The sequence below is a fragment of the Salmo trutta genome, chromosome 2 (genome assembly GCF_901001165.1).
Source record: "Salmo trutta chromosome 2, fSalTru1.1, whole genome shotgun sequence".
NCBI classification, from domain to species: domain Eukaryota; kingdom Metazoa; phylum Chordata; class Actinopteri; order Salmoniformes; family Salmonidae; genus Salmo; species Salmo trutta.
This window is the reverse complement of record NC_042958.1, coordinates 18,560,177-18,582,762: the sequence shown is the minus strand read 5'-3', so window position 1 is coordinate 18,582,762 and position 22,586 is coordinate 18,560,177. Positions and strand designations below refer to the sequence as shown.

Below are 22,586 nucleotides of genomic sequence, written 5' to 3'. Positions count from 1 at the left end.
AAAGACATCATTTTCTGCATATTTCTTTATTTCTCTCTCTCTTTCTTTCTCTTTATCGCTCTCTCTGTCTTTCACTCTCTCACGCTCACATTCTCTCTCTCTCTCTCTCACACTCCCTTTCTCTCACACTCTCGCTCTCTCACTCTCTCGCTCTCTCACTCTCTCGCTCTCTCACTCTCTCGCCCTCTCACTCTCGCTCTTCATCTCTCCCTTTTACTTGGCAGAGTTGGGGGTTTTATTACTTAGTCCGCCGCACAGCAATATACCGTAACTTAAGTTATTTCACAGATACGGTGTCTCCGCCTTGAGTGAATTTACAAGTGATTGTGCTCTTTAAAGCCGGTGTCTGCCTCTCTGAACCGCCTTTGATTTATTTCCACCAGGAGAAGAAAAGGGACTTAAATTGACTTGACGGGAGTCGATCGGCAGCTCTGTCTGGTTTGTCATTCGAGAGCCGTGCATAACAGTCTCCATGTTACTATAAGGAGCCTGAACGTTTGTCAGGAAGTTTTCAACACTGTGACACAAGACAATCAGCTTCTTATTTGCTGGGGGAACAACCTCCGTGCTGAGTTGAGTTTTACACACAGGCAGCCACACTACAAAAGGTAGACACACGCACACACAACGAGACACACAAACACACAGCGAGAGAGACACACACATAAACAATGTGCTTAGTACAGGAAAATGAATGGTTTTACGAGTTAACCTCCATCTTGATAGGGGGAAATAAAATATACCAGACTTCTACCCCTCCCACAGACACACATATACTGCTCCCACTAACCCTTCAGCGGTCCCTTGTAACACTAATAAATCAGGCACCACTGATAGAGAGAGAGGTGGAGGAGAGAGCGAGCGTGAAAGCAAGAGAAAGGAGAAAGGGAGATAGAAGAGCGAGAAAGAGAGGAAAAAAGAGAGTCAGAGAGGGGCTCCGGGCATCTCTAGTACACCAGACAGTTTGATTTAGTGGCCCTAAATCTGAACGAGGGCCGTCAGAACCACAAGCCCCAGGTCCCTTCAGACGGACTCAGGGGAACTTACCATACAAGTGGTTTATTTTAAGACTCCAGTCAGACAATGCAAAAACACACATCCACCATGTTCTGACAAGACTTCTCACTGCTAGCATGGTGTTAGTGTTGTGTGTTTTTAACAAAGTCCCCTGACAGACTGAGCAGTGTGAATAGTGTTGGGGGAAACAGAGGTCGTGTTGTTACACTGTTTCAATCAATCACATTTTATTCATTTTTTATTTGTATAGCACTTTTCAACCCGGGCTTAAAGCTAACCCCCAAAGGATTAGCCAAGGCAACAGAGGCAAAGAAAAACTCCCAAAACAGATGTAGGATCTTAATTTGACCACCCTGTTGCAGGAGAACTTTCCTGCAGTGCAGGACATTTAAAACATGAGGTTTAAAAAGGCTTCTGAAGTTTGTAATCTCCACTTTGACATTTTCGACTTGATTTTCCCTTACAAAAAATGTATCAACCCCTACATTTCCTGTTGCTGGAGGATTATTTTCCTACTGTAGCAAACTGGCTTGAATTAAGATCCTACATCTGTAGGTACTCTAGGGCTGTAGCTTCATTATTCAGAGTTAGTGCAATATTTGGATGTGACTGGCTAGTATTTACACATATACTTTCTTATCTTGCATATGTGATTATTTGTATTATACGTAATCTTTGTGTTTTTTTTATCTTCTTCTACCTTTTTTGAGCTCTCGTTGAAGAGAAATTCCAATGTATGTACTTACAAATGGCAAATACTTGAAACTTGGTTAAGGTGTTTATTCCTGTGTTTGTGTCATTCTATCAGTGCTAATGTTAGCTGTGCTGTTCTGTCCTCTCCACAGGAGGAGTGTCAGAATTACATCAGAGTGCTGCTGGTGAATGGAGATAGACTGTTCACCTGTGGAACCAATGCTTTCACACCCATCTGCACCAACCGCACTGTAAGAATCTAATCATGTCTCTTCTATCCTCTCCTTTTTCTTCTCTCCTCTACTTTACTTTCTTATCTGCAACTATCTTCTATTTTCCTCTCTTCTACTACTCTATGCTCCTCTACTTCTAGTTCTACTCCACCACCTGTATATAAACCTGCAGTTTAACCGGAGGGAAGTGTGTGGACTGTTGGTTATATTATATGGTGTGTAGGTGGAGGGAAGTGTGTGGACTGTTGGTTATATTATATGGTGTGTAGGTGGAGGGAAGGACAGTCTTTTGATTTTATTTTTCATTTTGTTAGCTGCAAATGCAAAGGTCACCGTCTCATAACGACTACTCCGTCAGAAATACGTATAGTATAAATGCCAAAACATTATTACGATAGTATTTCATCAGCCCTGTTATAGGAGAACACATATTTACTCTGAGTGGGTCTGCTAATATGAAAGATAAGTGCTGCATAGCTATAGAGAGAGGGAGAGCGAGAAAGACAAAAAAAGGGATTGAGTGTGACAGAGAGGGAGAGAGAGGGGGGGATCGGGAGAGAGGGAAAGAGAGAAGGATCGAGTGTGACAAAGGGAAGGAGAGAGTGGGGGGGATCAGGCGAGAGGGAGAAAGAAAGGGATCGAGAGCGACAAAGAGGTAGAGAGAGGGCAGGAGAGGGAGAGAGAGGGAGAGAGGTGGAGGGAGAGCGATAGATTGCATGGGAGGAGAGAGATTGCGAGGGAGGGAGAGAGAGATTGCGAGGGAGGAAGCGAGATTGCGAAGGAGGGAGCGAGATTGCGAGGGAGGGAGAGAGATTGCGAGGGAGGGAGAGAGATTGCGTGGGAGGGAGAGATCGCGAGAGAGGGAGAGAGAGATCGCGAGGAAGGGAGAGATCGCGAGGGAGGGAGAGAGGGATTGAGTGCGACAGAGAGGGAAGGGAGAGAGAGGGATCGAGTGTGACAGAGAGGGAGAGAGAGAGATCGTGAGGGAGGGAGGGAGGGAGGGAGAGCGAGATCGCGAGGGAGGGAGGGAGGGAGGGAGGGAGGGAGGGAGGGAGGGAGGGAAAGAGAAGTATTAGGTGCGACAGAGAAGGAGATTGAGAGGGAGGGAGAGAGGGATTGAGAGCGACAAAGAGGGAGGGAAAGAGAGAGAGAAAGATTCAAGGGAGGGAGAGAGATGGCAAGAGAGAGGAGAAGGAAATAAATATGCATTTAGTTATCATAATGTGTGTACATAACCACAGATTAATATCCCGTTAATGACCCATTCACTGTCTTTACAGGCATTTACTGAAATTAATTCTGTCCAAATGTCCTCATTCATGACAATATATTAATTAATTTCAAGACCTTATCAATATTTATAGCCTTGAATGGCAGGATTATTTTTGCCCACTATGGATTTGTCAGAAATTAGAGAATGCAATCCTCTAGTCATGCTATTGATAATGGCAATGATGATATTGCTACTGATAATGATGATGATGAGTATGATGATGGTGATGATGATGTGATGATGATGAGTATGATGATGATGAGTGTGATGATGATAATGATGAGTAGGAGGATGATGATGAGAATGAGTATGATGAGGAGGATGAAGATGAGAATGAGTATGATGATGATGAGTATGATGATGATGATGATAATGATGAGTATGATGATGAGTACGATGAGTATGGTGGTCATGAGGATGGTGATGATGATAATGATGATGAGGATTTTGATAATGATAATGATGATGAGTGAAATGATGATGATTATATAGAGCTTATTATTGCAGACCCAATGTCTTCTTTGCTGCCCTGTTGACAGCTATGAATCATCAGACACCTAACACCTGCTTAGCTGTCTCTTTCTGTGTCTGATCACATTTCTGAGACGGCTGCAAGGAAGTGTAACATGGCAACTGACCAGGAAGGAAGGGAGAGAAAGAGAGATGATCTGAAAGCCAAGTCAACAGCACTGAGTGTGTCTCAAATGATTGCCTATTAGAGGTGTGAAAGTGACCCGTTTCCCCAGCCTGTCCTCCCAACCACAGCTGCTGTGTGTCCTGAAGAGAGAACTCATTCACTCCATTGCTTTAATATGCATGATAGATGCAGCCTCTATCTATACTCTATCCCCATTCCACCCATCTTACAGACCCAGCTCGACCCAAACACTTCCCTCAACACACAGAATGAGCTCCATCAATACCCCCTTTCATCACAGACTTCAGGCCCAGACACAGTGACACTTGTTGGGTCAAGCTGGGTCAGACCGGAGGCCCGGAGGCCCGGAGCGGAGGTAGTTTGTGTTGACGGAACCAACAGTGGTCCAAATCAACCCACTCTAATAAATCTATACAAAGTGACCCGCTCTTAGGCTGTTTTATTAATGAGCATCACGTACTTTAAGGAAGTGGAAAGGCCATCTCTCATTGATTAACCTGAAACTCAAGCCAGCATTAGAGAGAAGCTTCAGTGTGTCAGTTGGACAGAGCTTGTGTTCTGTATGGTTAGAAATTCCTGTGCTGATGATCTTCTGCACGGCAGGCAGGATGTGCAGTTAAGAACACACCTGGGTCGATGTGAGTAATGTGTAGCGTTGCCTCATAGCTTAATGCGATGGTTAGTGGGTGGGAAAGAAACTATAGCGGCCCTAAAATTGACCATTGCAGAACCCCATTTGGGGACTCAGTAAGTATTTAAAGTTTATTGGAAGGGTTTCCATTGAAACAAAGATGCATTTCTACAACAGTATGTGGTTAACCATAAATGGGAAGTACAGAATGATGGTTTATATAAATGTCTAAAAATACCTCACGGTTTAGATTGATAGGAATGGAGGTGGAAGCCTTGCCCTAAGCATCTCTCCTTCACGGTTACTCCGTGAGTTAAAATGTCATATTGGCAAAGAAAATACTGTGTACATTCCAGCTCTTAAACATATCCAAGGCTTTTGCCTCAGTTTATGTTGGGTGGGTTTTTATTGGGAACAAGTGCACTGTCTTAGGGCCAAGTGTAGGTCGTACTGTAGAGTATTTTTAAACACGGAGAGCTGGATTTGGCCTCACTTTCAAAGGCAGACAAACCAAACGTCTGAGCTCTGAGCTTCGCATGGAGCTGCTTGTGAAAACGGAGAGGCTTTCCCTAAGTCACTGATGTGGTTTAATAATGCTTTATCAAGGAAAACAGATGTATGTCCGCTAGTCATCAGAACAACCAAACCAAGGAGGAATAAAAATTGCATGAACTTCTCCAGGAAGTACAGTGAAGATGGAGGTTTTCTATTAGCATTGGTCCTGTTCCAGATGTTGTGTTCTTGTTCTTAGAGTGTGGTTTTGGATAGGTTAAGCTGATTATAAAAGGCTGTGGGAAGAGTCATATTCTTGCCTAAAAATATGCTATAGCTAATTACCAGCAATACCCACCCACATAGATATGGCCATAAGAGCTCTACGCTGGGAACTGCGTAGGTAGACTGTAGGTTGCCTCTATTTTACCTCGATTGATTCTCCACGGATTGGTTTTGTATCCAAACTTCATAGGTAAAGGTAGGATTTTAGCTATGGTTCTGTAAGATGGTCTTACATTAACAATAAGAGACAGGTTTCTTCCTAGAGGACAAACAGCACTTTCACAGGCATTATTGTTTATTGTTCCATATCCTTCTTTCTAATCTGAGGTCTGTCCAAATGAAGAGTTTATTTCCCAAACACTATATCCATATATTTTTCACATTTGTGTTTTTTCATCAGAAATGATTGCTTATGGGTACCTTCATGTGTGTGTAAAATATTACTGTTCTCAGATTTGTTTGCGAAACGCTATATGTCCATTGTTTCGCTGGAATGGAATGTTCGTATCCTGTATATTTGACTGTTGTCTCACCTAGCTATCTTAAGATGAATGCACTTACTATAAGTCTCTCTGGATAAGAGCATCTGCTAAATGACTAAAATGTCATATTACTGTATTGCATTTTTTTATTTATTATATTGATGTCACAAATGTACAGTATCATTTCTTAATGTCTTTATAAAAAATGTAGTTTGTTGTTGCATTTGACTGTTTAATAAGGTTCGGACCTTTTTTCAATTTTCGCCTAAAATGACAAAATCTAACTGCCTGTAGCTCAGGCATTAAAGCAAGGATGTGCATATTCTTGATACCATTTGAAAGGAAACACTTTGACGTTTGTGAAAATGTGAAATGAATGTAGAAGAACATAGCACATTAGATCTGGTAAAAGAAAATACAAAGAAAAAAAACAACCACATTTTGGATCAAGGCTGCCCAAATGAGCCAAATTGGTTTATTAGGAACTTTTCAAGTTCATAACTGTGCACTCTCCTCAAACAATAGCATGGTATTATTTCACTGTAATAGCTACTGTAAATTGGACAGTGCTGTTAGATTAAGAAGAATTTAAGCTTTCTGACAGTATTAGATATGTCTATGTCCTGGGAAATGTTCTTGTTATTTACAGCCTCATGTTAATCGCATTAGCCTACGTTAGCTCAACTGTCCCGTGGGGGACCCACCGATCCTGAAGAAGTTATAAAACCTACTATAGCAGTACTAGTTATTTCTCTGAGAGTGAGGTGGATATATAGCATTTAGCAAAATAAAATATTTGTCTCTCTGAATTGAAACCACCAAGTGATAGATTTTAAACAAAAAACATGTCTTTCATTGAACAACCCCATGCCATCATAGTGAAAAAACACAATCATTTATTTGATCATTTCTTTTAAAAAAAACAAATTCCACAACATTTCTGAAAATTGATAAAGTTTTAGAATTTAAATGAGCTCATGTTGAGCCAACCAAGTGGTACATGTGTATGTATGTCTGTGTCTGTTGGTATTGACTGTATGTGTGAGGTAGGCAATGATTAGCATTTATGTTAATTTATGTTAGCGATGACAAGCTAGTTATGAGATGAGAAATCGCCATAGTGGTGAAATAAACAATCATATAAAGGTGATTTGTAAAACAGTCTGCACTCACACTGCTTTGCCGTTATCAACTATAAATGCTGCCAATTGGGACTTCTCTGTTTCACTTGAACTTTTACTATCATAATCAATTATTTAAGTCAAACTCCAAATCTCTCCCTTGGTTCTGTGGTAACCAAGCAACATGCTCAATGTTTAGCCTTGTCTCATTGTTTGCTGAAACTCACAGTAATTGAGACCAATCAATATTTGTATGGGAGTGACAAATTCCAGTCAAGGAGAGGGTTAAAAATCATGTGATGTGTGCTCACACTCCCTCTCTCACCACTCCTGCATGCATTTGTGTGCATTATAAACACATTAATCCTCTCCCCTCTAACTCCTCCTGCCCTTCATCTCCTCCCCCTCTCCCCCCTCTCCACCCTCTCTCCCCCTCCCCCTCTAGCTGACCAACCTGACAGAGATCCATGACCAGATCAGTGGGATGGCCCGTTGTCCCTACAACCCTCTCCATAACTCCACAGCCCTGATCACCTCCAGCGGAGAGCTCTATGCTGCTACCGCCATGGACTTCTCTGGCAGAGACCCAGCTATCTATCGCAGCCTGGGGGGGCTGCCGCCTCTACGCACTGCACAGTACAACTCCAAATGGCTCAATGGTAGGATGGGGTACCGGGTAGAGGTAAGGGTAGTAGGGGTAGGGAAGCAAGTGGTAGGAGATAGGCAGCTGCTGCCAATAATGCACTGCTTAGTACAACTCCAAATGGCTCAATGGTAGGCTGGGAAATGGAAGGTGGTAAGGGGGCAGGGGGATAAGCAGTAAAGGTATAGAGAGGAGGAAAAGTAGTTCATATAGAAGGAGAAAAGGGGTGGATGAGGGGGAAAGGGTAGAAGTAAGGTGGTGGTGTTTACAGGAAGTGTCAAAATGTCAGTGATACGGACGTCTGTCACTGCCATGCAGTGTATTGATGACAAAGAACATATCCACACATTTTAGCCTCTTTTACAATATATATATATATATACTGCTCAAAAAAATAAAGGGAACACTTAAACAACACAATGTAACTCCAAGTCAATCACACTTCTGTGAAATCAAACTGTCTACTTAGGAAGCAACACTGATTGACAATACATTTCACATGCTGTTGTGCAAATGGAATAGACAACAGGTGGAAATTATAGGCAATAAGCAAGACACCCCCAATAAAGGAGTGGTTCTGCAGGTGGAGACCACAGACCACTTCTCAGTTCCTATGCTTCCTGGCTGATGTTTTGGTCACTTTTGAATGCTGGCGGTGCTTTCACTCTAGTGGTAGCATGAGACGGAGTCTACAACTCACACAAGTGGCTCAGGTAGTGCAGCTCATCCAGGATGGCACATCAATGCGAGCTGTGGCCCTCCATGTGCTCGCCAGAGGTAGCCTGACTGCCATTAGGTACCGAGATGAGATCCTCAGACCCCTTGTGAGACCATATGCTGGTGCGGTTGGCCCTGGGTTCCTCCTAATGCAAGACAATGCTAGACCTCATGTGGCTGGAGTGTGTCAGCAGTTCCTGCAAGAGGAAGGCATTGATGCTATGGACTGGCCCGCCCGTTCCCCAGACCTGAATCCAATTGAGCACATCTGGGACATCATGTCTCGCTCCATCCGCCAACGCCACGTTGCACCACAGACTGTCCAGGAGTTGGTGGATGCTTTAGTCCAGGTCTGGGAGGAGATCCCTCAGGAGACCATCCACCACCTCATCAGGAGCATGCCCAGGCGTTGTAGGGAGGTCATACAGGCACGTGGAGGCCACACACACTACTGAGCCTCATTTTGACTTGTTTTAAGGACATTACATCAAAGTTGGATCAGCCTGTAGTGTGGTTTTCCACTTCAATTTTGAGTGTGACTCCAAATCCAGACCTCCATGGGTTGATAAATTGGATTTCCATTGATTATTTTTGTGTGATTTTGTTGTCAGCACATTCAACTATGTAAAGAAAAAAGTATTTAATAAGATTATTTCTTTCATTCAGATCTAGGATGTGTTGTTTAAGTGTTCCCTTTATTTTTTTGAGCAGTGTATTTCAAAATATTTTGTTCTTTCCTTTTGAAGGACATAAAAGTGACATTTACATCTGGTACTGAAACAATGAAATCAGTGTGTCGTTCTGAAGAGCTCAGTGGATCGCAGTTCAACAGCACACCCCACCTGGACCAGGGCTGCTGATTGAATACGCTGCTTCAGTCGTTCACTTGCTCTAAAAGAGCAGGTCAATCGCTATCTTGTCAGGATTTTATCTGATTCACATTAAAGCCAGATTGAAAAAATAAATTAAAAGCCACCACATACATAGCGCCGCGACAACCTTTGAGAAAGGTTTAATAACTAATTTTATGGCAAATTGATTTTTTTCTCTCTTTTCTCCTGTGATGCTGTGCAAAGGTGCAGAGGAGAGGAGGGGTTGAAAGAGCAAACAAGAGGAAAAAACTCTTTCATTTAAAAGTGAATTAAATCACTGTCAGAGAGGATAAAGCGTGCGGTTAAGGTCCAATAATGTCATACATAAAAATGAACAGCTCATCAATGAGTGCTCTAGGAAGGTCAGCAGTTTTAGATGGGTTGACAACTATTACACTACACCAGTGTTTTGGCCATACCTCATCCTAACCTTTAGGGTTTCCCTGGATAAATAATACATTTTGAAACACAAAGTCATTAATAACAATGCCACCATTTATTAAGACTAATCACCTCAACCTCACATTCCTATGGACCCCTAGTCAATCACTCAGAACTCATTGTCATATACAGTGCATTCGGAAAGTATTCAGACCCATTGACTTTTTCCACATTTTGTTACGTTACAGCCTTATTCAAAAATAATTTTCCTCATCAATCTACACACGATGACACACCATGATGACAAAGTGAAAACAGATTTTTTGAATTTTTTGAAAATGTATAAAAAAACAAAAACAGAAATAGCTTATTTACATAAGTATTCAGACCCTTTGCTATAAGACTTGGAATTGAGGTCAGGTGCATCCTGTTTCCATTGATCATGCTTGAGATGTTTCTGCGACTTGATTGGAGTCCACCTGTGGTAAATTCAATTGATTGAACATGATTTGGAAAAGCACACACCTGTCTACATAAGGTCCCACAGTTGACAGTGCATGTCAGAGCAAAAATCAAGCAATGAGGTCGAAGAAATTGTCTGTAGAGCTCTGAGACAGGATTGTGTCGAAGCACAGATCTGGGGAAGGGTACCAAAAATGTCTGCAGCATTGAAGGTCCCCACAAACACAGTGGCCTCCATCATTCTTAAATGGAAGATGTTTGGAACCACCAAGAATCTCCCTAGAGCTGGCAGCCTGGCCAAACTGAGCAATCGGGGGAGAAGGGCCTTGGTCAGGGAAGTGACCAAGAACCTGATGGTCACTCTGACAGAGCTCCAGAGTTCTTCTGTGGAGATGGGAGAACTTCCAGAAGGACAACCATCTCTGCAGCACTCCATCAATCAGGCCTTTATGGTAGAGTGGCCAGACGGAAGCCACTCCTCAGTAAAGGCACAAAAGATGAACGGAGCCAAGTACAGACATACTTGATGAAAACCTGCTCCAGTGCACTCAGGACCTGAGACTGGGGAGAAGGTAAACCTTTCAACAGGACAACAACCCTAAGCACACAGCCAAGACAACACAAGAGTGGCTTCGGGAAAAGTCTCTGAATGTTTTTGAGTGGCCCAGCCAGAGCCCGGACTTGAACCCGATCGAACAACTCTGGAGAGACCTGAAAATAGATGAAAAGCGACACTCCCCATCCAACCTGACAGAGCTTGAGTGGATCTGCAGAGAAGAATGGGAGAAACTCCCCAAATACAGGTGTGCCAAGCTTGTAGCGTCATTATGGGGTAGTGTGTAGATTGATGAGGGAAAAAAACTATTTAATTAATTTTAGAATAAGGCTGTAACGTAACAAAATGTAGAAAAAGTCAGGTGGTCTGAATAGTTTGTCTCCTCCTTTAACAGAACCTAACTTTGTCTCATCCTTCAACAGAACCTAACTTTGTCTCATCCTTCAACAGAACCTAACTTTGTCTCATCCTTCAACAGAACCTAACTTCGTCTCATCCTTCAACAGAACCTAACTTTGTCTCCTCCTACAACAGAACCTAACTTTGTCTCATCCTTCAACAGAACCCAACTTTGTCTCCTCCTACGACATTGGGAACTTCACCTACTTCTTCTTCCGAGAGAACGCGGTGGAACACGACTGCGGTCGGACCGTGTTCTCGCGCGCCGCCCGGGTCTGTAAGAACGACATTGGGGGCCGCTTCCTATTGGAAGACACCTGGACCACGTTCATGAAGGCGCGGTTGAACTGCTCTCGACCGGGAGAGATACCGTTCAACTATAATGAACTACAGGGGACGTTCTACCTGCCAGAGCTAGAACTGCTCTATGGGATCTTCACTACTAATGTGTAAGTGTGAGACGCATACTATACTATATACACACACACACACACACATAGGGTATATTCTGCCTGTATTATTAAGCAATAATGCCAGAGGGGGTATGGTATATGGCTAAGGGCTGTTCGTACAGTAAAAATAAATATTTTGTCATACCCGTCTGATATACCACGGCTGTCAGCCAATCAGCATTCAGCGCTTGAACCACCCAGTTTATAATGTATGATAAACCATGTAGTTGCCAAAACACTGAAGTATAATTCAGGCACAGCTTAAAATGAACAGTCATGTTATACATACTATCGTCATTTATAAACGTTTAGTTTCACAGTTTGACTTTAAACTCATTTCTTTCATTTTCAATTTTCTCACCTCTTAGAAGATACATGTTTTTGTGGAAAGTGACAGTTTGAAAAGTCAAAGCTATCCGTCAGGCCCGATCCATACACTTAGCCACAGAGGCAGAACATCTTAATTGAAGCCTGGTGTTAAATGTATAGTCACCTTACACCATCGCTCACAGTAGGATCTGAGTGTGTGTTATAGACACTAACTGGTAGGGACAGATGTGTAGGTATATTTAGAGGACAAAAACACAGACTGGATATTAACAGTCAGCAGAAAAAATACGAAAGATATACAGTGCCTTCAGAAAGTATTCACACTCTGACTTTTTCCACATTCTGGCCTACACACAATACCCCATAAACTAAAGTGGAATTCTGTTTTCAAAATTGTTCCAAATTAAGTAAAAATGAGAGCTGAAATGTCTTGAGTCAATAAGTATTCAAGCCCTTTGTTATGGCAAGCCTAAATAAGTACAGGAGTAAAAACATAAGTCACATAATAAGTTGCATTGACTTACTCTGTGTGCAATTATAGTGTTTAACATGATTGCTGTACCCCACACATACAATTATCTGTAAGGTCGGTCAGTCGAGCTGTGAATTTCAAACACAGATTCAACCACAAAGACCAGGGAGGTATTCCAAAGCCTCGCAAAAAAGGAACCTATTGGTAGATGGGTAAAATAAATTTAAAAGCATACATTGTATATCCCTTTGAGCATGGTGAAGTTATTCATTCAACTTTGGATGGTGTATCAATACACCCAGTCACTACAAAGATACTGACATCCTTCCTAAATCAGTTGCTGGAGAGGAAGGAAACCACTCAGGGATTTCACCATGAGGCCAATGTTGACTTTAAAACAGTTACAGAGTTGAATAGTTGTGGTAGGAGAAAACTGAGGATGGATCAACAACATTGTAGTTACTCCACAATACTAACCTAACTGACAGAGTGAAAAGAAGGAAGCCTGTACAGAATAAAAATATTCCAAAACATGCATCCTGTTTGCAACAATGCACTAAAGTAATACTGCAAAAAATGTGGCAAAGCAATTCACTTTTTATCCTGACTTCAAAGTGTTTTGTTTGGGGCAAATCCAATACAACACATTACTGAGTACCACTATCAATATTTTCAAGCATAGTGGTGGCTGCATCATGTTATGGGTATGCTTGTAATCATTAAGGGGAGTTTTTCAGGATAAACAAACCCAGAATGGAGCTAGGCACAGGGAAAAGCCTAGAGGAAAACCTGGTAGTCTGCTTTCCACCAGACACTGGAAGATGAATTCACCTTTCAGCAGAACAATAACCTAAAACATAAGGCCAGATCTACACTGGAGTTGCTTACCAAGAAGACAATGAAAGTTCCTGAGTCTCAGAGTTACAGTTTTGACTTAAATCTGCTTGAAAATCTATGGCAAGATTTTAAAATGGTTGTCTAGCAATGATCAACAACCAATTTGGCAGCGCTTGAAGAATTTAGAAAATAATAATTGGCAAATATTGTACAATCCAAGTGTGCAAAGCTCTTAGAGTCTTACCACAAAAATCCACTTTGACCTTACAGAGTATTTTCTATAGATAGTTGACAAAAAATGACAACTAAAACCTTTTAATCCCACTTCGTAATACAACAAAATGTGGAAAAAGTCAAGTGGTGTGAATACTTTCTGAAGGCACTGTATATTTATCGCTATCCCTCTCTTCCCCCTTCAGGAACAGCATAGCAGCATCTGCGGTGTGTGCCTTCAACCTCAGTGCCATCACCCAGGTGTTTGGAGGTCCCTTCAAATACCAGGAGAACTCTCGCTCCGCCTGGCTACCCTACCCTAACCCTAACCCTGACTTCCAGGTAAATATTCACCTACCCAACCCGAAAGGCTGGTTTGCAGTTGGTCGATCGACATGTCTGTAGACAGTTGTCGCAGTGACATCATGAACATTCTATTATCATCCGACATCAAACTTATCCTCTTCGTTATGAAAAAGTATAATTACAAAACGACAGCCTCTGTATGGCATTTTTCTTTTCTTTTTTATTTAACCAGGTAGGCCAGTTGAGAACAAGTTCTCATTTACAACTGCAGCCTGGCCAAGATAAAGCAAAGCAGTGCGGAAAGAACAACACAGAGTTACACATGGGATAAACAAACCTACAGTCAATAACACAACAGAAAAATATGTATACAGTGTGTTCAAATGAATTAAGGAGGTAAGGCAATAAATAGGCCAATAGTGGCGAAGTAATTACAATTTAGCAATTTACACTGGAGTGATATGTGCAGATGAGGATGTGCAAGTAGAAATACTGGTGTGCGAAAGAGCAGAAAAACAAAAACAAATATGCGGATGAGGTAGGTAGTTGATTGGATGGGCTATTTACAGATGGGCTGTGTACAGCTGCAGCGATCGGTAAGCTGCTCTGACAGCTGACGCTTAAAGTTAGTGAGGGAGATATAAGTCTCCAACTTCAGTGATTTTTGCAATTCGTTCCAGTCATTGGCAGCAGAGAACTGGAAGGAAAGGCGGCCAAAGGAGGTGTTGGCTTTGGGGATGACCAGTGAAATATACCTGCTCGAGCGCGTCCTACGGGTGGGTGTTGCTATGGTGACGAGTTAGCTGAGATAAGGCGGACCTTTACCTAGCAAAGACTTATAGATGACCTGGAGCCAGTGGGTTTGGCGAACAATATGTAGCGAGGACCAGCCAACGAGAGCATACAGGTCGCAGTGGTGGGTAGTATATGGGGCTTTGGTGACAAAACGGATGGCACTGTGATAGACTGCATCCAATTTGCTGAGTAGAGTGTTGGAGGCTATTTTGTAAATGACATCGCCGAAGTCAAGGATTGGTAGGATAGTCAGTTTTACGAGAGTATGTTTGGCAGCATGAGTGAAGAAGGCTTTGTTGCGAAATAGGAAGCCGATTCTAGATTTAACTTTGGATTGGAGATGCTTAATGTGAGTCTGGAAGGAGAGTTTACAGTCTAGCCAGACACCTAGGTATTTATAGTTGTCCACATATTCTAAGTCATAACCGTCCAGAGTAGGGATGCTAGTCAGGCGGGCGGGTGCTGGCAGCGATCGGTTGAAGAGCATGCATTTAGTTTTACTAGCATTTAAGAGCAGTTGGAGGCCACGGAAGGAGTGTTGTATGGCGTTGAAGCACGTTTGGAGGTTTGTTAAAACTTAGTGTCCAAAGAAGGGCCAGATGTATACAGAATGGTGTCGTCTGCGTAGAGGTGGATCAAAGAATCAGCCGCAGCAAGAGCGACATCATTGATATATACAGAGAAAAGAGTCGGCCCGAGAATTGAACCCTGTGCACCCCCATAGAGACTGCCAGAGGTCTGGACAACAGGCCCTCTGATTTGATACACTGAACTCTATCTGAGAAGTAGTTGGTGAACCAGGCGAGACAGTCATTCAATAAACCAAGGCTATTGAGTCTGCCGATGAGAATACGGTGATTGACAGAGTCGAAAGCCTTGGCCAGGTCGATGAAGACGGCTGCTCTGTACTGTCTTTTATCGATGGCGGTTATGATATCGTTTAGGACCTTGAGCATGGCTGAGGTGCACCCGTGACCAGCTCGGAAACCAGATTGCATAGCGGAAAAGATACGGTGGGATTCGAAATGGTCAGTGATCTGTTTATTCACTTGGCTTTCGAAGACTTTAGAAAGGCAGGGCAGGATGGATATAGGTCTGTTACAGTTCGGGTCTAGATTATCTCCCCCTTTGAAGAGGGGGATGACCGCAGCCACTTTCCAATCTTTAGGAATCTCAGATGATACGAAAGAGAGGTTGAACAGACTAGTAATAGGGGTTATTCATTTATTCATTATTACAGGAAAATAAACCCACCACAACAACATCATTAATTGCAAGGTAATGATGGCGAGTTTACAGAAAGTAGCTTTTGGTTGTGTGTTACAAAATAAAAGTAGGTAATTCTTTCAGAGAATTTAGAACTACTGCACTGTCTTGTCACAGTGGATTTGGTCTTGTTGCTGTAGCAGCCCAGTAACCACGACAACGGGCGTTCCGACAGTCGCAGAGACATTAACTTTTTTAATGTCTGTGCAACAAGGAAACCGTTGCAGTGACGGTCTACAGACATTCCACCAGAGTATAAATTAAATGTTGTTTTGACCAGCGACACTTGTCACATTCTAATTGTCTACAGACATGTCATTAAACCAAGTATACACCACCCTTAACCCTGAATTCCATGTAGATATACACCTACCCCAACCCTAACCCTGACTTTCAGGTAAATATACACCTACCCCAACCCTAACCCTGACTTTCTGGTAAATATACACCTACCCCAACCCTAACCCTGACTTTCTGGTAAATATACACCTACCCCAACCCTAACCCTGACTTTCAGGGTCAGGTAAGGAACTCTAGTATGGCTGCCGACACAGCTCACAGGAAAATCTTCTATCCCTATAGTAGAAACAAGGCCTTGAGCCATGAGCTCAGCTAGGTAGTTGTTCTATCAGGGTTAAGCCAGGCACAGGATCAGATTGGGATATGTTTTGGGATGGATGAGCTTGAATCAGTTTTTAAAGTTGAATATGACCAATTGAATATAACAAATCAGGCTAATAGCTACCATAGTAGCTATTAGTCTATCACAGTACCATCCGTTTTGTCACCAAAGCCCCATACACTACCCACCACTGCGACCTGCACACTCTCGTTGGTTGGCCCTCGCTTCATACTCGTCGCCAAACCCACTGGCTACAGGTTATCTACAAGTCTCTGCTAGGTAAAACCCCGCCTTATCTCAGCTCACTGGTCACCATAGCAACACCCACTCGTAGCATGCGCTCCAGCAGGTATATCTCACTGGTCACCCCCAAAGCCAATTCCCCCTTTGGTCATCTTTCCTTCCAGTTCTCTGCTACCAATGACTGGAACGAGCTGCAAAAAGCTCTGAAGCTGGAGACTCATATCTCCCTCACTAGCTTTAAGCATCAGCTGTCAGAGCAGCTCACAGATCACTGCACCTGTACATAGCCCATCTGTAAACAGCCCATCTATCTACCTACCTCATCCCCATACTGTATTTATTTATTTATCTTGCTCATTTGCACCCCAGTATCTCTACTTGCACATTCATCTTCTGCACATCCACCATTCCAGGGTTTAATTGCTATATTGTAATTACTTCACCACCATGGCCTATTTATTGCCTTAACTTACCTCATTTGCACTCACTGTATATAGACTTTTTGTTTTCTTTTGTTCTACTGTATTATTGACTGAATGTTTTGTTGATTCCATGTGTAACTCTGTGTTGTTGTATGTGTCAAATTGCTATGCTTTATCTTGGCCAGGTCGCAGTTGCAAATGAGAACTTGTTCTCAACTAGCCTACGTGGTTAAATAAAGGTGAAATAAAAAATATATATATAAATAGTGTGACAAGACAGATGTATGACTCAGGTCAGTGCCTTACAGATGTAGGATCTTAATTTGAGCAAGTTTGTTCCAGCAGGAAAATAATCCTGCAGCAACAGAAAATGTGAATTATTATGTGGATTATAATTAATGGACGTTTTTGTAGGGGTTGATATATTTTTCATTAGGGCAAATTAAGTTTTTTTTAAAATTGGAAATTATAAACTTTAGAAACGTTTAAAAAAATCAAATACACTAAGTTTTCATTTCCTGCTGTACAGGAATATTTTCAGCAACAAAAGAGTGATCAAATTAAGATCTTACATCTGAGATGGCTGCGGACGACCATGCCTGTGTCTGTTTCCCATGGACAGTTAGCTCTGGTGGACATCTAGCCGTCATGGACTCAGGCTTTCACCTGGTTATTCTGAGAGCTTTTATCACCTCAACAACTCTGTCCAATTAACCAACACACAAAAACATCATCGAATCCAACAGAAAGTATGTGTGTACATGTGGTTATGTGTATGGGTGGGTCTGCATTTGTGTTTGTGTGTGTGTTTGTTTGTGTGCATGCTTGAGTGTGTGTGTGTGCTTGTGTGTGCTTGTGTGTAGGGCTGATGAGCAAGCTCCAGAGTCCCTCTACACTCCCTCTCATTAATTAATTCTCTCTCACTCTCTCTTTCAATCTCCTCACAAACCTGTTAATAATGACGACCTCGCGTTATAAAATTCACTGATGTGAAATTTACAACATCCCAATCGCACCACTACAGTACTTTCCCTGGAGCCGGAAGAAGTTGTCCCTAACCACTGACCCAGGACCAGGTGTTATTACATCTCTCTTATAGTTTAAGGTTAGGAGTGGGTTGAGGGTAATCTGATCCTAGATCTGTGTTAAAGGTCAACTTCTACCTATCATGAATGGCAGTTCATTCTCTGAAGCCTCTCTGACCCATAGCCACGGAATTTGTTTGGGGGTGGGGGTGCTGCGATTTTTTTTTGCCTATTGGGGGATGCAGAATTTTTTTGTTGTTGCCCACGCTGAAGATGTCTTTATCAGTCCACTAATACAGGACTAGTAAAGGCTCAGTGCATGACTTTTGTGAAAAAATTAACTAAATGTATTTGAATGTTTACCAGGTATTTGTAACTTGACTCTGTACAAAACAGTTAATCTGATAATACTTGTGGAATATAAAAATAGTTGCTTGATATATGTTTTCCAGTTTCTTGAAATACTTTGCAAATGCAACTTGTGAACTGAAATGGTTTATTCATTCCTTTTCAGTAGACACTCTTATCTAAAACAACATACAGTAGTGAGTGCATACATTTACATGTTTTTTCAAACACACAACCCTAGCATTGCAAGGATCATGCTCTACCAACTCAGCCAGATCATCACATCATCACAAACCACTTGATGTCTCAATGTACTCAATTACTCTACTGTACATTGTTTTTCTTCATGGTGATGGTCTAGTTACAAACCTAGATGACCAGCTTGTGTACAATACAGTAATGTACATTATGTGGTTTGTTTGGATGGTAAATTAATACTGCACATAAAGTGGTTGTTTTCTATGTTATTTGATCAAGAAAAATATTTTATTTGAAGTGGATGTTTTGTTTCTTTGCCTACAACTTTGCACTTTTTGATGTAAATGTCTGAGGACAGGGTTTTGATCTTCATGGATTCCATTAAAATGACAATCAAAGAGAAAGGGACAGGGCAACGACTCTTACAACACCAACTATTGAGTCATGTTCTTAATTATACAACTACCTTTTTTGCCAAAGTGGAGATGCTGAAAACATGCTTTTGCCCTCGCTACAGACGTCGATATCGCTCGACTAATACTACAATGAACAAAAATATGAACGCAAAATACAACAATTTCCAAGATTTTACTGAGTTACAGTTCATGTCAGTCAATATAAATAAATAAATGAGGCCCTAATCGATGGATTTCACATGACTGGGAATAAAGATATGCATCTGTTGCTCATAGATACCTTTAAAAAAAGGTAGGGGAGTGGATCGGAAAACCAGTCAGTATCTGGTGTGACAACCGTTTGCCTCATGCAGCGCTACACATCTCCTTTGTATAAAGTTGAACAGGCTGTTGATTGTGGCCTGTGGAATGTTGTCCCACTCCTCTTCAATGGCTGTGCGAAGTTGCTGGATATAAATGGGAACTGGAACCCACTGTCGTACATGTCGATCCAGAGCATCCAAACATGCTCAATGGGTGACATGTCTGGTGAGTATGCAGGCCATGGAAGAACTGGGACATTTTCAGCTTCCAGGAATTATGTACAGATCCTTGCAAAATGGGTCCGTGCATTATCATGCTGAAACATGAGGTGATGGTGGCGGATTAATGGCATGGCAATGGGCCCAAGTATCTCTGTGCATTCAAATTGCAATTCATAAAATACAATTGTGTTTGTTGTCGATAGCTTATGCCTGCCCATACTATAACCCCACCGCCACCATGGCGCACTCTGTTCACAACGTTGACATCAGCAAACCGCTCACCCACATGACGCCGTACACACTGTCTGCCATCTGCCCTGTACAGTTGAAATCAAGATTCATCCATGAAGAGCACACTTCTCCAGCGTGCCAGTGGTCATCAAAGCTGAGCATTTTCCCACTGAAGTCGGTTACAACGCCGAACTGCAGTCAGGCCAAGACCCTGGTGATGACGACGAGCACGCAGATGAGCTTCCCTGAGACGGTTTCTGACAGTTTGTGCAGAAATCCTTCAGTTGTGCAAACCACAGTTTCATCAGCTGTCCGGGTGGCTGGTCTCAGACAATCCCGCTGGTGAAGAAACCGTATGTGGAGGTCCTGGGCTGGCGTGGTTACACGTGGTCTGTGGTTGTGAGGCCAGTTGGACGTACTGCCGAATTCTTTAAAACGACATTGGAAGCGGCTTATGGTAGAGAAATGAACATTCAATTATCTGGCAACAGCTCTGGTGGACATTCCTGCAGTCAGCATGCCAATTGTACACTCCCTCAAAAGTTGAGACATCTGTGGCATTGTGTTGTGTGACAAAACTGTACATTTTAGAGTGGCCTTTTATTGTCCACCGTACAAGGTACAAGGTAATGTACAAGGTAATGATCATGCTGTTTAATCAGCTTCTTGATATGCCACACTTTTCAGGTGGATGGATTAATTTGACCGAGGAGAAATGCTCACTAACAGTGATTTAAACAAATTTGTGTACAAAATTTGATAGAAATAAGCTTTTTGTGCATATGGAAAATTTCAGGGATATTTTTTTTCAGCTCACAAAACATAGGAGCAACACTTTACATGTTGCATTTATATTTTTGTTCCGTGTATTAAAGATCCAGTGCACTACTCTTGTGAAAACAATATATTTTTTAAAATGTTTTTTTGGGGGGGTGCTCAGCACCCCTACTTCCTACGGCTATGCTCTGACCTCATAGGGCTTTGGAACAGAGGGAGGACTTGGAAGCCTTAGCTTTAAAGCTCTGTGCTTTTTAGTCATGACACAGAGAGAATGGTGTATGGCTGGAAGGGCTAGCAGCTCTCAGGGCTAGCAGCTCCCAGGGCTAGCAGCTCTCAGGGCTAGCAGGCTTAGCAGATGGCCTATAGGCTAATCTACATACAACAGTCTGAATGTGATTTCATTTTCTCAGGGGGTTGGGGAGTGGAGGGCGCACACACACACGGCTACAGACACGGCCGGCTGCACACACATGTTCCATATCACTCATGTAACCAAAAGCCTAAGGTTAACTTGGTCAGCGAGTTTTACGCTTGATAGACACACATATTTGCACATGAAGAAACGCACACACACACAGATTCCAGTCACTTGAGGCTAGGAGAAATTGCCTTGATGGAAACCAATTTCCTCTGGCTTGTAGTATCTGACCAAAGCCTTGCCCTGCCCACTGTGGCAGTGTAGGTCTGCACAGGGCCCTGTTAGAGAGGATAAAGTGTGTGTGTGTGTGCGTGTGCGTGTGCGTGCGTGCGCGAGTGCGTGTGTGTGTAAACCAGCCTTTTCCAGGCTCAGGGGGAATTGCTCTGAGCTGCACCATTTGACACACGTACACACGCACACACATACATACACATACACACACACACACACACACACACACACACACATTTCACTGTTGGAGCACAGCACACTTTATCTAGGTTGGGGTGACATCTTCATCAAGTATTTGTCAATGTTGGAGGATTCGATTTACGAGCTTTGGATTTATGGCAGCCCTGCATTGATGTAAAATGGCCTGCCCATATATCTAGCACCCTACACACACACACAAACACACACACACACACACAGAGCGAGAGAGAGACTCACACACACATACACAAATACACACACACACACACCAACATGGATCTTTCCCCAACTTCCTGTGAAATCATTACTCTCACACACCCTGGCCATTGATTGAATGGTTAATGATCTATCTGTCTAGAGAAATATCTCCCTCTTCTCTTAAACTGTATGAATTGATCCAGCAGTTATAGATCATGGTGAATCATGTTGCTGTGTATTAACAGTTCCAATACCATCAGACTGGGGTGGGTGTGTCTGAGTGCAGATAGTCATCTCTCACTTGTAAATGCAAAATGAATTCATCGTTTAACTCATTGTCAGAGAGATTGATGTGTTTTGCACAAAACTCTTATAGATGATTTCCCAATGGTTGTTATAATACATTTTACATGTATATCTCACTATACTATAAGCCATACAGTTAGTACCAGACCTGGGTAGAAAATAGTTATGTTTTGTAGTTCATTTGAAAATACTACCTTTTCAAAAACTTAAGGTCGTCAAATATAGGTTATGACATTTCAACTAAAAGGAAAATATTTTCTTTAATATTCAAATACAGGTCTCAGAAAAACAACATAATATTGAAGTATTGGAATATCTCTCAGAAAACCCAAAAATATTTTAAGGTATTTTAATATAAGTTATTTGAAAGCAAACAAAAGATATTTTTGATGGCTGCCAAAAAGCTACAACAGTTAGTTGAATTAGTCTAAATATATCATCATAAGCACGTGGTTTAGGGGGCTCTTAGATATTCGTCTTAATCTAGTTTATCGTCTAGAATGAAATATATGAGGGACATGGAATCACTTCAACATTAGAGTAGACCACTTTTGCAGCTTCAAAATGACTAACAAATATACTTTCACAATGAGTGAGACATAAGGTAATACAGTAACACTTGGCATCAAGTTCTTGTGTAGTAACTTTGTGATTATTTTCAATAGCAACATTGTTGTTACATAGGACTTGCATAATAATGGAGTTATTACATAAGTAGAATAAGGAATAGTCACTATTTCTCTTGTGTGCAGTAGTTACAAAAAACTCTCAGCTCATTTCTATGCAATTAAAATGCAATTGCAAAATTATTATGTAACAACATGCTAATAAAATGTT

General features: G+C 42.0%; 1 protein-coding gene across 4 annotated transcripts in view; it reads left to right on the top strand.

Annotated features, from left to right (window-relative positions):
- The window catches only part of sema5a (sema domain, seven thrombospondin repeats (type 1 and type 1-like), transmembrane domain (TM) and short cytoplasmic domain, (semaphorin) 5A), a 193,270-nt gene that overhangs the window by 87,396 nt on the left and 83,288 nt on the right, over window positions 1-22,586 (top strand). For all 4 annotated transcript variants that reach the window (XM_029697428.1, XM_029697432.1, XM_029697435.1 and 1 more), the window contains 4 exons: window positions 1,863-1,961; window positions 7,331-7,544; window positions 11,079-11,364; window positions 13,426-13,561. In XM_029697428.1, coding sequence (XP_029553288.1) covers window positions 1,863-1,961; window positions 7,331-7,544; window positions 11,079-11,364; window positions 13,426-13,561 — 735 coding nt within the window. The remainder of the gene's footprint in view (window positions 1-1,862; window positions 1,962-7,330; window positions 7,545-11,078; window positions 11,365-13,425; window positions 13,562-22,586) is intronic.